Here is a 15,738-nt window from a genome sequence, read left to right as displayed (position 1 = left end):
TAATTTAAATCAATTAAATGCATGCCTGCTGCATATCTGGCCATAGAGGCTGTTCCTGAACTAATACAAACTGCTCTGAGGACTCACTTTCTTGAGTCACTTTGGAAAATTCAAATCAATTCCTTTACTGCAAAGAAATGATCACTAGGTCCAGTCCTATAAAATTTTTAAACAGCCTAAGGAATTAGATCATAACCACATGTAATCTCACAGGTTGGGCAACTGTCAAAAATATCTTGTCTCTTACATCTCAGCCAAACAAGATTATATAAAAAAAAATTCCCATCATTAGAGTTGCCATCCTCTATCATAAAGGTGGGGGCTGGAGATCTCCTGGAATTAAAACTGTTCTCCGGACCACTGAGATAACCTCCCCCAGGCATCTCCTCTCACACACTCCGTGATTCAGCAACATTTCAGCTTCACAAAGCTAAAACTGCAGAATCACTAGTTTCCTTTTGGAGCCAGATGCTTCCTCTCACATGACTACTGACAGAAAAGGAGTTTTTGGAGGGGCAGGAAATGAGGGTGTACTACGCCTTTTTAGGAAGTTTCCTTATTTGATCTACATTAAAAGTTGCTGATGCTACCAGCTATAGAATCCTCTTTAACAAACCTTAAAAGAAGAAACAGGGTATCAAAGCAAAACTCACAACAGGTCAGCTAGAGCTGGGACCAGTAGCACCTTACGGACCAACAAGATGGTTTTTTAAAAAAAAAAGTTTTGAGAGTCAAAGCTCAATTTTTCAGATATCTGATGAGGAGATCTTTGACTCTCAAAACTTATCCCCCAAAATCTTGTTAATCTATAAAGTGCTACTTGGACTCAAATCTAGCAGTTCTACTGGAGACCATGACAGCTACCCTTTGAAACTATTCTCACAACAGGGTTTGGGGTTTCCTGACTGATTTGCCCATGGGCAGGTTTTTAACACACATATACAAATATTGTGGCTACACACACCCAATATGTGGCTTCATGTTATAGTTGTGCAATTGTAAACACCAGACTACAATTGTTTGGGCAATGCAGATACCATAAATTGACCAAGTGCAGTTATTTCCATTTTCTTAGCAAAGCATTCAAATTTGCCTGATTTGGTGGTTTACAAACTATTTGCAAACTATTTGCTTTAGAACTTTATGCATCTGCTTAAGAACTACTATACATACAGGCCAGATCAACACATAAAGCAATCAATATATCATTTGGAGAACCAGCACTGGTGAAGCTTATTCCATTCATTGCCATACACTAGAGCTGTGCCTCTGAAACCGGGTCCAAACATATGTTACAGCTAAGCCCTGACCTGGTAAACCCAGGCGAAGCTGATCTCAGAAGCTAAGCAAGGTCAGTCCAGGCTAGTATCTAGGAGGGTGACCTCCAAGGAATATCAGGGATGGGAAACAGAGGTAGGCAATGGCAAACCGCTTCTGAAACGTCTTGCCTTAAAAACAAGTTTGGCTCACCATCTACTGGTGCAGAACGTTAAAACAGCTAGATCTTCTGGCTGTCAGACAATCTTAGGATTTCTATAGCCTTGTACCCCGCTGGGTTCCCTCCCCAAATCTCGCCTTCTGCAGGCTCCATCCCCACAATATCCAGAGTTGGCAACCCTGTCCTGGGTAGGCTCCTCAGATGAGGGTGTTTGCGCCCACATACAAAAAAAAGCCGTCACAAAGCTCCGAGACTTGCGCCTGTGGACGAGGCAGGCACTTGGCGTGGGCAACCCCTCCCTCCTAAAAACAAAAAGCAGCCCTCATCAGATCTTGATTTTACCCCGATGGGTCGACTAACTCTGCAGCGTCGTGGGGGAAAAACCGCCTTAAGCGCTCCCTTGTGCTGTACCCATCGGGATCCGAATCTGGCGGGCGAAAAACACTTGGGAGTCGCGTCGTCTGGGTCAGGGTTGCGTTTTGGTGATTTTAGTTCGACTAAAGTATGAGTAGCCGGTTAGAGGATGGCGTCTTTAAAAAGCTTTCAAACGAACCATCACTCTCTCTCTTTTTGTGTGAGGTAAACCACACTGACTGAAGTCTCCCTAAACCCGAGACTATTGCACGCTTCTTTCCCATTACCAGGATATTAGTGATTTATGGAATTTACATTAAAAAAAAATTAACACACTTGAAATGTTTTTAAGTTCCCTATTGGGAACATTCTAGTTGACCTAGACTACAAAGAACGACTCCTCTGAAGGAAATGGCTTCCTTGGAAAGTGGACTATGTGGCATTGCTCCCCAATATCCAAGAACTTCCCGGAGGCAAAAATCTCCATGGTAGGCAGTATGCTTTGTAATATGCACATTATTGTGCTTGAGCTGTATCTTGCCAGGCAGATAGCGAAATTAAGTTCGTAACGTATGAAATTCAGTTCCCTGTGTGCATTATTGCAAAACAGGAAAAAAAAAACACCCCACCTTTTGGACACCCAAGAAAATTCAAAGCGATTGCCCCCTTGACGTAACCTTTACGTCCATCCCGTTTCTCCAAACAACCAATCGGCCGGAAGGAGCTGGCCAATATCAAAGATGGCGGAGAAAAAGTAAAATAAACCAGGCTGCATTCTGCTACTGGCCCATTTCCGCCCGGCTGCAGTCACGTGTCGCTTGCCAGCTGACTTTGGTGCTAAGCTAAGGAGAGACCGGTGGGATCCTGGCTGAGGTGGGCGCTCGAGTCTGGCTCCCGCCTTTATCTTGACGGGTGACATGCGGACCTCGGAACCTGAAGAAGAGGAGGACGAGGAGGGAGAGAAGGAGAAAGCGGACTGCACATCGCTCCTACTAGGAGAGTCCCAACCCATCAAAGCGGGTGAGAGAGCACCTTGTAGATTGTCCCCCCCCCCCATCCTGATCTAAGCGCACTTCCTCCCCCCTTGACCTGCCTGCCTTACGCTAAGGGTTTGTTTGAGGTAGGGAGAAAGAGACTGGCGTCCCTCATATAGGATTTTCACCATTTCCAGTGTCTTGGGGGTCATGCACTACGATCAGAACTCTCTTGCAGGATAAACTCCTGGTGTGAAGGAGATATCTAACCGCCTGATCATGAACATGTTTGTTTCTGGCTCCCACACGGAATTCAGTGGATTGTTCCCAAGTAAATGCATTCTGGCAGTCCGGTTCATACGCGTACGCATGTCCCACTGAACTCTTATTCAGTACTTATTTTCAAACAAGTGCATGTAGGGTTTGCACAATTAAGCAGGCTTCCAAAGTGGATTAGTTAGAGGGAGGGAGTTCTACTAAACTAAGAAGGGTTTAGTTCTGAGTAAGTATGTTTAAGGTAAAGTAACTGATGTTATGGATTTCCTACAAAGAAAGTGCATATGAAACTGTCTAAAACCCATATGGAGATTGACATCTGTGATGATTCCACACTACATGTACGTTTGCAGCATGTAGATGCCATGAGAATCTGTGATTAGTTGTTGTTTCTTTACATGTTCATATGTAGCAAAAGTGACATGTAACTATTGCATGCAATTTATTTATGTGTAGTCTGCATCCGTCTGTGTAAAAATTGTATTTGAATTGTTTCCTTACCTCAGAATAAGAATACCAGACCAAATTTTATGAGACTGCTTGTTTTCATGAGATGCTGTGTAATGCTAACCACAATAGCTCTTAAAAGCTAAGCAATTTCAAAGACATTTTTGAAGTGACCTAGGAAGAAGAGTCCAAGAAAACAGGCGGAGGGGGTAAAATTCCAGTGGACTAACTCCAACAGCATTTTGGATCCCAGTTCAGATGTTTATACTAAGATGTGACTAGCTGTATCATTTCAGGGTCCATTCTTCATCAGTAAGCAATAGTGAAAGATGTGACTATTTGCAGAGATATTAATTTATTACAAGTTTGAAAGCGAAAGATCTGCAATCCCATAATGCCATTAAACAGGTTTCTGCAATCCCATAATGCCAGACTGTGCAATTAATAATGAGTAGAGGGGAAAACGTTACAAACTGCACTCATCATACAAGTACTTGTTAGGTCTAATGTACTAACTGAAATTTAATAGGTGCAAGTTATTCAGCGTCCACAGAAGTATCTACTGTGATATCCGTGCTAAATTAAATACTGTGAGGTGGTAGAAAGTGCCCGTTTATGGTGATCCTGTATGTTTTATAAGGCAAGAGATTGTTTGCTATTGCCTACCTCTGCATGGCAACTTTGAACTTCCTTGGTGGTCTGCCATCAAAATTCTAGCCAGGACCAACCCTGTTTAGCTTCTGAGATCTGATGGGATTAGGCTAGTCTGGGTGTCCAGGTCAGCACTGAGTACTGTGTCCTTTGGCAAAATAATGCAATAACGGAAGGTTTATAAAGGCTTTATGATATATTAGCAGGTAACAGATAAGAATAGAGGCAAAAAAGATCTTTCACCTGGGCATTAGAATTCCTTTATCAAATTATATGAATAATGTTGTAACATAAATTAGGGATTGTTTCAGATCCAGGAAGAGGTTAAATATATTTTAGATTTAATTAATCTTAGATTTAGGTAAACAGTTGAGCAGACATCTCCTTCCTTGGATATCATACACTGAGACTGCTTTGACAGCTTCTGCAAAGCAGAGTGGCCAATTTTGCATGTAGAGTAGGGATACTGTGCAGCCCACAATACATTAATTGAGCAGTGGCATGCCTGACCATTTTGCTCAGCATGCAAGGCTGGATTTTCTGGATTCAAGTTTTTACTCAGCCAAGATGTTTACTGGGTGATTTTGGGCCTGTTATCTTCCAGTTAATCTGTCTCAAAAGGCTGGGGTTGGAGTTTGCTTGGAAAGAATGTATAGCTAAGTGAACTCCCCTTCAAAGTGTATTTTCATGAGAAAAAATAGTTTGTGAGCAAAGGATTCAGCAAACTGCTTTTACCCTGCTGGCTCAAGACTGCACAGATATGCAAACATTTTATCAGCTGCATAGCGGAAAAAAACAAAAAGTGGCACAGTGAGGTTAAGTCTGATGTAATTTTTAAAATCTTTCCTGTACTGTCAATTCACTTTATTTCGTTAGTACAGTGGCACTCAGCTAACCTAGTTTACAACATAAAGACAACTGGCAGCCAGCAGCAAGGTTTCTACTGCTTCCTGCATAAAGGTTGCTGCCTGTATCTGGGAGATAATCAGAGCATGGTCTGAATACAGGTGACTTCAAGGAAGTCTGGTTAGTGCTTGATGTGAGACTAAATATTAGAACAACACACTCCTGTAGTTGCATAGCATGCTACCTTGCCTCAGTTGCAAGACTTAAATATAAGGATCAACTTCCTTAAACTAAATGTTGCAGGATCTTTGTGTTCTGCACTTTATGTTCAGTTTCTAGGCATTATTGTTGGACCAGCAGAACTGTAACTAAGAGATTAGAAAACATGTCTTCAGAAAAACAGTGGGTTTTAAAAACAGAAGGTCATGAGGCTACTGAAAGTAAGGAATTAATTATTGTGTTTGATTTTAGCAAGGTAAAATTATGCTTCTTTGAAAAAAGTAATTGTAAAAATGAAGTATGAACAATATTTTGTTCAGTTTTGTAAGATATTGGTAAACATGTTAATGTTTATTTGTATTCCATGTAAAATGAATCACATTTTTTTACATTCTCTATGGATCTTGCATTGTATTCTCTGTGTAGGGAGTTTATTATGCAGCTTTTTATTTTGGTCATATTGTCTTGTATCTACCTCTTGAACTTCGCCTGTCTGAATCTGATCCTAAGATAATGGTATAGATATTATGTTTTTGTCTGTGGGGAGGGGGGATTTAAAGGGTGAAGTATTTTGTGAATATTTGACAGTGCTTATTGTATATCGTTTTTAAAAGTTTAATTTAAAAAGATAATGTAAAAAATAAATGGTATCATAAACACAAAAAATAGATCTTGCATTGTAATTTTAATAGTCATATTCAGAACATAATTATTAAGCAGTAAACTTCATTCATTTATATGGGGCTTCCTCTTGAATAGATATGCTGAAAATTGCAGCCTCCAACTCTGTGTATATACTGTGAGTAAGTACCATTAACATAATTTCTTCTGAGGTGAAAGTCTAAACCTCTTTCAGCTCCTGGGTACAGCATCTCTCTCCCAAAGAAGGCTATAGCTTTGCATTTGAAGTACACATTACGGTGTGTGTGTGTGTCAGAGGTGGAAAGCCATGGGGAAATTGTCATTAATGCAATTTAATCTGTGTTTTAAAATTCAGATTTAAATGTATATCTCTTACATGTAAGCACTGGAGTGCCAAGCAGATAGGTCAGTTTAATTTTGTTAATTAGGGTTTCTTAAATAATATGGCTAAAGTTATTAAAAGTTTTCTCAAAAAAATCAAAATCCATTCATTCTTATTTTTAAGTAAAGGCAAGATAGATGTTGAAAGTTTAAATATTCTTTAAGAACAGGATGCCATCGTAAAATGGATCATGTCTTTTGTATGGAGCTGTGTTGGTTTTATAGTTCACTTGGGTTTTACTGATAAATGGCTGGGATGTTTCCCAATGAGCCTGGGCTCTGCAACATTGGTACGGGTGTAATTCACAAGGTCCCCCCCTAGCTAGAAATCTCTGAAAAGGGGACTTGCATCTATCTGTCTGTTACATTGACTTTAGCCAACTTAGAAGGTTATTCTAAAGTTGTACTGTGAGTAAGTACCATTAACATAATTTCTTCTGAGGTGAAAGTCTAAACCTCTCTCAGCCCCTGGGTACAGCATCTCTCTCCCCCAAAGAAGGCTATAGCTTTGCATTTGAAGTACACATTACTGAGTGGGTGCGTGTGTCAGAGGTGGAAAGCCATGGAGAAATTTAGACTTAGACAACTTAGACTTTAGACAATTTAGACTTAGACAACTTAGACTTTAGCCAACTTTAGAATAACCTTGAGTATTGCACTCTAAGGTACCCAGAAGCTAGAATTTGATGTATGCATAGCCCAAGACTTTGATTACTAAAAAGGCTGAAAGTAGGATATTTTACATAAAAATCAACATTTACAGCATGAAGATTAGCCAGTGCAAAACAAACAAATCTTTACTTGAGGGAGAACGTTGAGGCACAAGTGTTCCATTGAATATTTAAGTTTGGATTTGAAGGAAGGATGTTTTCCAGCACAGATCATTGCTTTCTCTCCCCACCCCACCCAGCTCCGGTTAGTTATCAGGGTGGATTGATTTTAAAGCAGGGTTTAAATCCTGATGGGTAAATTACCAAATACAAGAACAATTTAAATAATGAATTTATCTTCACTTTCCCATTGATATTTAATTGCTAAATCATATTAATGTATGTCTAAAATGAAAACTAATTTACATCTAAATAAAAATCTACAAGAATTTTTTGTATTTCATAATTGTAGCTTATTTCTTATAAACTGTCTAGGAAATGCCCTTGATTATGGAACATAAATATGCAGAATTTGAGAACGGTAAGTTACAGAGCTCAGGTAATTCTGGAACACAGAAGTAATGCAAAATCTTTCTGATGAGCACTGAAGATGATCCTCTTTGTGATGTACAAAATGGTGTCCCTTGGAACTAGATCTTATTGTCTATAATAATTAGCCAGTCCCTGGAACTCAAAAGAACAATATAATGTATGGCCTGTTTTGTCATATTTATAATGCTTGATCTCAAAAAGATATTTCCTCCATTATTTATTTCCATAGAAGAGAACCTTGACATGCTTAACTGCAAGGAAGTCCAGTTTTAAGAGATTTTGTGTAAATTTAACTTTTGTATTCAGATTTAACTTTAACAAGGCCACTCTAAAAAGAAATGTCAAAACTATAAATATTTTGTTTAAAAGTAAGCAAACTTTAAATACCATATTTGAATTTTAAAAATTATCTGCCCTGTATAAGCTCATGCATGCAGACACCAACACTTCCTCTGTTGTTTTCGTTAGCAATCTTCTCTTATTCTTATTTCCCTATAAAGTACATTCACCCCCTTTTATCAGCAAATACAACAAAATTTCCTCTCCAACATTTCCCAGCACTTGGCTCTAAGCTTCATGGGTCAGTGGTAATTTTCCTAGCTGAGCTGATGCATACTGACATTCGTCATACCAAATTTGGATGCTAGCTTTGTTGTTGAAAGGTGGGAGATCCTTATGTTCTTCTGAGCAATGCGTCCATTTAACAAAGAGCTGATATCTTTAGACCTTGTATTCTAATTGAGTTGAAAGTAAGGGGATAAAAAGAAGTTTAAAAAAAAACTCTTCTTGATGATTTGATGAATATAAGGAGGATACCAGAGTAAAGTCTTACCTGTTTCCGTTAGAAGGGTTTTTAAAAGAGTTTTTGTCCATAAAAGTTTGATAGTGACAGCTTCCACTCAGTTGTTTTCCATATGCAAAGTGTAATATTATCTGCTTTCTAACAGGCAATGGCCTGTTAGAAAGCAGATAATGTTATTAATTTTATCTTCCTCTTGCAGGAAATAGTGAAACATTACAGCCATGTTGATGGGGGTGGGGGAAATCTGAAAACAATTGTAATGTAATGCTACCTTTTATTAGGACCATCCCAGAATATCATAAAATAATACAAGTATTTGAATTTTCAGACCTCTTTGTGTGTTGGGGGGGGGGGAGAGACTTTTCTGGGCATATTGGAAGAACTCCAAAGTCTGCTGTTCATAATGTTCTCAAAATGAAAATTAGGACCTGTTACAGATTTAATTAGATGATTTCATATTGGTGGATGCTGTAGAGGCTCCTGGGATGGTAAAAGAAGCAGAAAGGGAATCTCTAATGCTTACTTGCACATAAAGAACACAGAAACACTAAGATTTTAATCTTGTGCAGACTTAACTGCAGTCTCAACCCATCAGTGAGCTTAGACTGGCCTTGCTCTGCATAGGATTGTACTGTAAGTTCTGAACAGCTTACGCAAAAGTACTTAATGAGTGTTTAACTTCAGTTATATAAGTACACCCATTTTAATGTGTTTTTTTTTTATTTTGTGACATTATCCGTCTGTACTTATGCATGCTTTCTTTTCAAGTCATTGGGTTGGATCCAGTGATCCTTCAGCAGAAGGCTCTGACAGTTGCAGACCTTTCCCACATTCTCCTCCTTGCAGCAGTCCTTTCCAGCTATAGAATTATTGATTCCCAGGCTCACATAGGTTGGGAGTCTGAAGTGGGAAGGGGGAAAGGGATGAATTCAGCTGCTCTGCCTCTTTTAACCAGTGCAGAATCCTTGAAAGAAGAGGGAGAAGGGAATGATTCCCCCGCCCTCACATCAGCTCGAATGGCTTTCTCTACACGTGTCCTGCAGCTCCAAAAACAAACTTGCCCTGGGACAGAATCATCTGCATTGCAGAGAGGAATGCAGGGAAGATCCACAGTCCTTGCATTCATGGATTACTGGATCCAACCCCCTTGGACATTGGATGATGAACAAACCAGACTCCTGTGGCACTTTTTATTTCATCATAAGTTTTCTTTAATGTGGTAACTGATGCTGAGCAAACAGATACGGGATTTGTTTTCTCATCTTCTTCCGTGTGTTCTTGTGTTATTTAAAGGTGCAGCATGTGTGTCTTCTGTTCGTTGCGCTGGAGGTTGTGAAAATGGATTGTCTTGGTTCTGATCTAAGGCTTGTTTATACATAAGTGATTTTAGCAGGAAATGCATGCTCATTTAATTTCTGTAGACTCCTTAACTCAATTCCTTCATAATAACAACAGCAACCACATCAAGATAAAAAGTATAGATTGAGATAAATAAGGGTTTTTTAGATATACTTTTGCCACAAGAACCAGCCTAGTACAGTGGTTGGAGCAGTGGACTAGACTTTGAAGGACTCATGCTCAGCTGCCCACTCTGCAATGGAAATGTGCTGAGTGACCTTGGGCCGCTCACCTTTAGCTTACCTCATAGGGTTGTTGTGAGGATAAGATGAAGGAGAGAATGTTGTAAATCATGTTGAATCCCCATTTGGAAGAAAAGTGGGATATAAATGAAGTAAATAAATAAATTGTGCATGATCTTATGAATATTTGCTTAGGAGTGAATCGCAAACTCAGTCAGGTTTTGGAGTAAACAAGCTTCCAGCGGACTGATGGTGGGGCTTTACCATGATGGTACAGCTAATGCTGAGCATATATAACTTCCAAGGTTCAACTCCGCAAAGAATTTCAGGTAGCTCGGTTAGGGAAGACTCTTTTTTGGAAAATTTCAGCCTGTCAATAAACAGCAGATCCAGAGTATTACATATATTCCTGTGTGCAATAGATTATTAGGATGGGAATTCTGTCAATTGTGTTGATTCCTGTCTTCCAAAGTTTGGGATTTTATTTTTGTCTATAGTTTTAACCTAGTTTCTTCTGTTATGATGCTATTTTCTTGTCAGCATTATGAATGTGAGCTTGAATTTCTGTCTGTAGAATTTGTTATTAAAAGGGGAATCTTCTGAAGACTAATCTTCCAAATACCAGGCCCAAAATAGTTTGAAACTGAGGAAGAAGGGTTTTGGAACACTGATGGAAGAGGGAAATACTAATTCTTTCCTGCAATATATGTTGCCAGTGGTGATGCACAAGTCACTCCTGACCTAGTTTAGATCACTGTGTTCTCTCCATTTTCATCTAATCGCTTTTAATTTATCAGGATAAAATTTGGAAATAAGGATTGTCCACACTAAGGATTGTTAGTGTGAATATTGTTAGAATATCCACACTAAGGATTGTTCCTACTTCACTCTGAGGATCCTGGCTATAATGAAGCCTAAGTCAGAGTCACTCTTGTTGGGTTGTCTTGAATCTGGTGAAGTGGTGGAAATGCCTGTCTCAAATGAAGCCATGCTTCTCCCTCCTCCCACAAAAAATCTCGGTGTGAGAGTGCTCTGGGACCCAGTATTCTTGTTGAATGCTCAGGTGGGAACTGTTTCCAAGAATATGTCATCTTGGATGTGACGGTGATCTCAGCTGTGACGTATGTTGCCTCATTGATCCATCAGGATTGATTCAGCTGATCTGACTGACTAGGTGGGTGTCCCCTTCCTCCCTCACTTCTTCATGTATGCTCCTCCTGAAGCTGTGTGCTTTATGGGCAGTTGTCTCAGACAGAAGGAGTGTATCATTCTTCAGTGAAGGGTATACAATAACTGTGCTCCCCTCCTAGAACCTTCAAACAGTATGAGTAACCCTGACCCAGGACAAAAGGACTTGACTTCTGTGATTACTATCCTAGTAATTCTTCAGGTGGGCTGTTTGTAATGTATTCAATGGAGAACAGGTTGCCTGTGAAGGTGGAAGTGGTTCAAGTGTGACAATTAGATTAATTTCCGCGGTTAACTGCAAGGAACATACCATGTCAGTTCTGTGACCTTTATTGGTTTCCAGCGTGCTTTCAGACTGAATTCAGGGTTCTGGTGATTAGCTTTAAAGGCTTTTATGGCAGTGGCTCATATCTGAAGGAGCATTTTCTTTCATGTAATTGCTCCTCCAACTCAGTAATGTGTGCTGATTGTTACAACACATACCAGGATGGTATCCAGTTCTGAGCAGATCCTCTCTGTTGTCCCAACTCCTCATCACCAGTTACTTACCATTCTTCAATGAAGAGTATACAATAACTGTGCTCCCCTCCTAGAACCTTCAAACAGTATGAGTAACTTTCTGATAAACAAATCTCAACACTTCCCAGGACAAAAGGACTTCTGCAATTCTTATCTTTGTAACTCATGAGATTCAGGACCTTGCTGTGTTTGAGAGGGTCTTGAGTAACATTAATTTGTTTATCCATGGTGATGCTATGTGTATACATTCAGCCACATGCACAGTTGCCTCCTTATCCTTTGTAACTGTTTACCAGCTAATGATTAATTAGTGTTGACTGATAATTATTTTTGTTTGATTAAATTGCTTTGATTGTTCTGTTATTTTGTTGTTGCAGCATTGAGTGTATTATTTTGAAAAACAACTCCTAAATCTTCTGTTAAATAAATTAACTTTTAAATATGGTTTTGAATAATAAACCTGTACTTCACATTTATAAAGTTCTATATTGTTTATGGCTAAAACTATAGGGTAGAGATAGACACATAGGCCAAATGTGTCCCTACAACAGGGGACTCTAGCCTTTTCTTTAATGAGACCCAAGAAATGAAAACATATCCTATTACTACTCCCCCAGCACACACACACACAGGTTATCAAAGTTTTGTGTTGTCTAAGAAACGGAACACAGATCTTTCAGCTAAGCAGTCCAGGAAAACAATCCTATGAAGTAATTTTTTAAAAAATGACTGAAGCAGCTCTTTTTGTGATCCTTTTGTATGAAAGAGAGGGGATGCACAAGCTTCTGTGCAACAGCCAGCAAACTGTCTGTTAGAAACCTCTGCTCTAAGATTCTGTAGGTCATACAAAGTACCACTTACATTCACTTACTATTACCATACTTACTTGAAAGGAAGATGACCCTGAATGTAGGACAACCTGCTTCCCTATGATAGACACAAAAGGGATATTTGGATATAAATGTAATTTGTACATAAATTTCAGATGCCCCCCTTTTGGGGGGGATGGTAAAGAAACCTAGTTTTGCTTTTGAGTAGTTACTGTATGCACCTTAAGCACTCTGCCCCAACCTGATAGCCAGGTATAGGGTCTCTTCAATGACTACTCCTGCAATGCAAAAAACCAAAACAAAATAGAGAAGCTTTGGCAGAGCCCCCCCATATTATACATGTGAGCTACTTTCTTTCAGCCTGTAGATGAGTTAAGACTCAGGGAACTGGTGGTGAGCTGCTGAGGTGCCTCAAGAATGTGTTTGATAGGATGACAAAAGGAAAGGATAACAAGAATTCGGTGTGATGAATAAATGACATAGTACTATGTTTAGTTTTATAAACTAGGTGGTTAAATGTAGATGTTTAAATCCATTTCCACTCTCTGTTTTAGGTATAAGACAATGTACATTTAGAGGTTTTGGTGCCCGGATGAAATTATAAGAAGAAATCTATGTTCTGTATTTATATACCAAGACTGATATGGCAGAACAATATAGTATTTTGTAAGAGGTTGATGTTTGTGTCAAGAAAACAATAAACTTTAAAATTTAATAAATAAATAAATAAATAAAAAAGAATGTGTTCTGCCAAAGGTCTTTGTTGTTGATCAGAGGAACAGGAATTAAAGCTCCCTTTATCAGTGGCTCAGATGAGGCAGGAATTAGAGTTGCCATTGCCAACCCAGGTTCAGAAATACTTGGAGATTTGAGGGTGAAGCCTGGGACAGTGGAGTTTAGGGAGGGAAGGAACCTCAGTAGGGTATAATGCTCTGCAGTCCATTTTCCAAAGCAGCCATTTTCCCCAGGAGAAGGGAAATGAATGTTTTAATCAAATAATCAATAAGTGATTCATGTAGTCTGGAAAGCAGTTGTAATTCCAGGAGATCTGCAGCCCCCACTTGGAGGCTGGCAACCCTAGTAGGAAACCGCAGGCAGATCAGTGTTGGTAGTCCTACAGAGCCTGTAGTGAGTTGAGAATATTTCCTCTGTTTACCAGCCAGAGCTATAGGATTTTTATTCATTTAGCTATTAATGCTCTATAACATTCCCTTTCTTTTTCTCTTAGCACCCATATGCTGCTCAGCTCGCTACAGTTTAGCAGTATGGGCCTTCCTTGGATTCTTCCTCTTGTACGCCCTCCGTGTGAATTTAAGTGTTGCTCTTGTGGACATGGTAGAATCGAATGCAACCTTGGCCAAAAATAGGACTTCACAAGCATGCATGGCCCATTCTTCCACTCCAGTTATTCCTCGTAACACTACGGTAACTTTATATCAAATCTATTTTCTAAATTGTGTGCTATTTTAAAGGGGTTTTTTTCAACAGTACACTGAGCAGAAAATTTTGTAGCCCAAGAGTTGTTGGAAGAACCTCAGGATAAGCTTTCTCTAAAGAAACCCAACTCTGAGGGCCAAGCCAGATGTGCACTGGGAATTCCATATTTGGGAGGGGGGGCTATCTCCTCCCCTTAAGTATACCCATACATTTTAGTCCAGTGAGGCAAACTGTAGCTCAGTGGGACCGTTTCAGGTCAGGAAAATTAAACCCCCTCTTCTTTCATGCCATGCCCCTGATCCAGGCCCCCACGCGCCTGAAAATTAAGGTTAAATTTAAGTTTGAAAAGTCTCTGGGAGTTCTGAAGACAGAGCTCACAGTGTATGTTTGATTTGGTCCTGAGTGTCCATTTCTTTGTTTGCAAGAAAGGGAGACCGTTTGCTTGCTGCTTCCCTTATAAAGTAGGTTTGTGGAAGGGGGTAGGGTGGGAAGCCATGAAATCCAATAGAACCTTTTGTTTTCTCTGGTTCTCAGATTTCACTCAAGGGGCTTAGGTTGAAGTGTGTGTTTCCTGTTCAGCATTTCTTCATGCAACTAACCATGTTTTTAAAGAAACTAAAATCTATTGTGAATATATTGATTGGTCCTTTAGACGCAGTTCTGATCCTGCAAAGATTTCTTAGCTTTCTTTCATATGACAGTTATTTTCTAACAGCTACTGAAATACTTATCCCAGTCTCATTTATTGAATGACATTTCCATTTTATCAAGCAAGCAATCAGTCTCCACTCCAGTCTTCAAGGAGTTAGGAGTTTATTTCTTTTGTTTGCTAAAACAAAGGTACCTTTTTAGCCTTCATAAGATTTATTTTAGTTTTTGTTCTTTTTTTTAACCCATCTCATTACTTTCTCACTTATATGGTTTGTTTTCTTGTGCAGTTTTCACATCTTGGTGAACTGTAATCCTGACAGATAGATCCAAGTGGGCAGCCGTGTTGGTCTGAAGCAACAGAACAAAGCAGTAGACAAGTCGCACCTTTAAGACCAACTAAGTTTTATTCAGACTTCTGATGAAGTCTGCTTATAGCATACTGAATAAACTTAGTTGATCTTAAAGGTGCCACTTGTCCACTGCTTTGTTGTATAATCCTGACAGAATACTTTGTGGCTTTTAGATCTCCATCTAGAGGGGGAAAGTGTGTGAGTGTGTGTGTGTGTGAAAAAAATCTGTGAGCAAAAATTTTTTTGTGAGCATGCTGCTGTGTGTGGACAGAAAAGCTTCCAGAAAAGCAGGGTAATGCCCCTCTCCACATCACATGCAGTTTCTTTACATCACCTGGGTTAAACCTGGAGATTGGGACAGTGGGGTTTAGGGAGGGAAGGAACCTCAGTAGGGTATAATGCTCTGCAGTACCAGGGTAGATGGGGGCAGTGGTATTAAGCTTCAACTAAGCTTCTTTTAGAAAACAAGAACCAGATTTCTACAGAAGAAGAAATAGTAAAATCTCAAATGATTAAATGGGCAATTAATGTAAATAAGGAAATACAGATGGATACATGGGAATATCTTTGGAAGAACTCTATGAGAATATCAACATGTCAGAGTATTAAAGAGAACTGTTTCAAGATGATGTATAAGTGGTATATGACTCCGAAAAAACTGGCAAAGATGAGTAAAAAGATGTCGGATAGATGTTGGAAATGCAAGAAACATGAATGTTCTTTTTATCATATGTGGTGGACTTGTGGAAAAGCGAAAAAGTTCTGGCAGATGATACAACAAGAAATATCTAAAATTCTGGTATATGACTTTAAGAAATTTGCAGAGACTTTTCTGTTGGGATTACAAATGGAAAAATTTCCAAAAGAAGATAGAACTCTAATTTGGTACTTGCTCTCAGCTGCTAGGACACTGTATGCGCAGTTGTGGAAGCAAGAAAAAATACCAGAGAA

General features: G+C 39.3%; 1 protein-coding gene across 1 annotated transcript in view; it reads left to right on the top strand.

Moving 5' to 3' along the window:
• The first annotated feature begins 2,551 nt into the window (after window positions 1-2,551).
• The window catches only part of SLC17A5 (solute carrier family 17 member 5), a 38,924-nt gene continuing 25,737 nt past the window's right edge, over window positions 2,552-15,738 (top strand). Inside the window, exons 1-2 of the mRNA XM_060236045.1 lie at window positions 2,552-2,812; window positions 13,578-13,774. Coding sequence (XP_060092028.1) covers window positions 2,710-2,812; window positions 13,578-13,774 — 300 coding nt within the window. The 5' untranslated portion in view covers window positions 2,552-2,709. The remainder of the gene's footprint in view (window positions 2,813-13,577; window positions 13,775-15,738) is intronic.

This window comes from Heteronotia binoei, chromosome 1, assembly GCF_032191835.1.
Source record: "Heteronotia binoei isolate CCM8104 ecotype False Entrance Well chromosome 1, APGP_CSIRO_Hbin_v1, whole genome shotgun sequence".
In the NCBI taxonomy this organism is placed as follows: Eukaryota; Metazoa; Chordata; class Lepidosauria; order Squamata; family Gekkonidae; genus Heteronotia; species Heteronotia binoei.
This window is presented reverse-complemented; position numbering and strand designations above follow the sequence as displayed.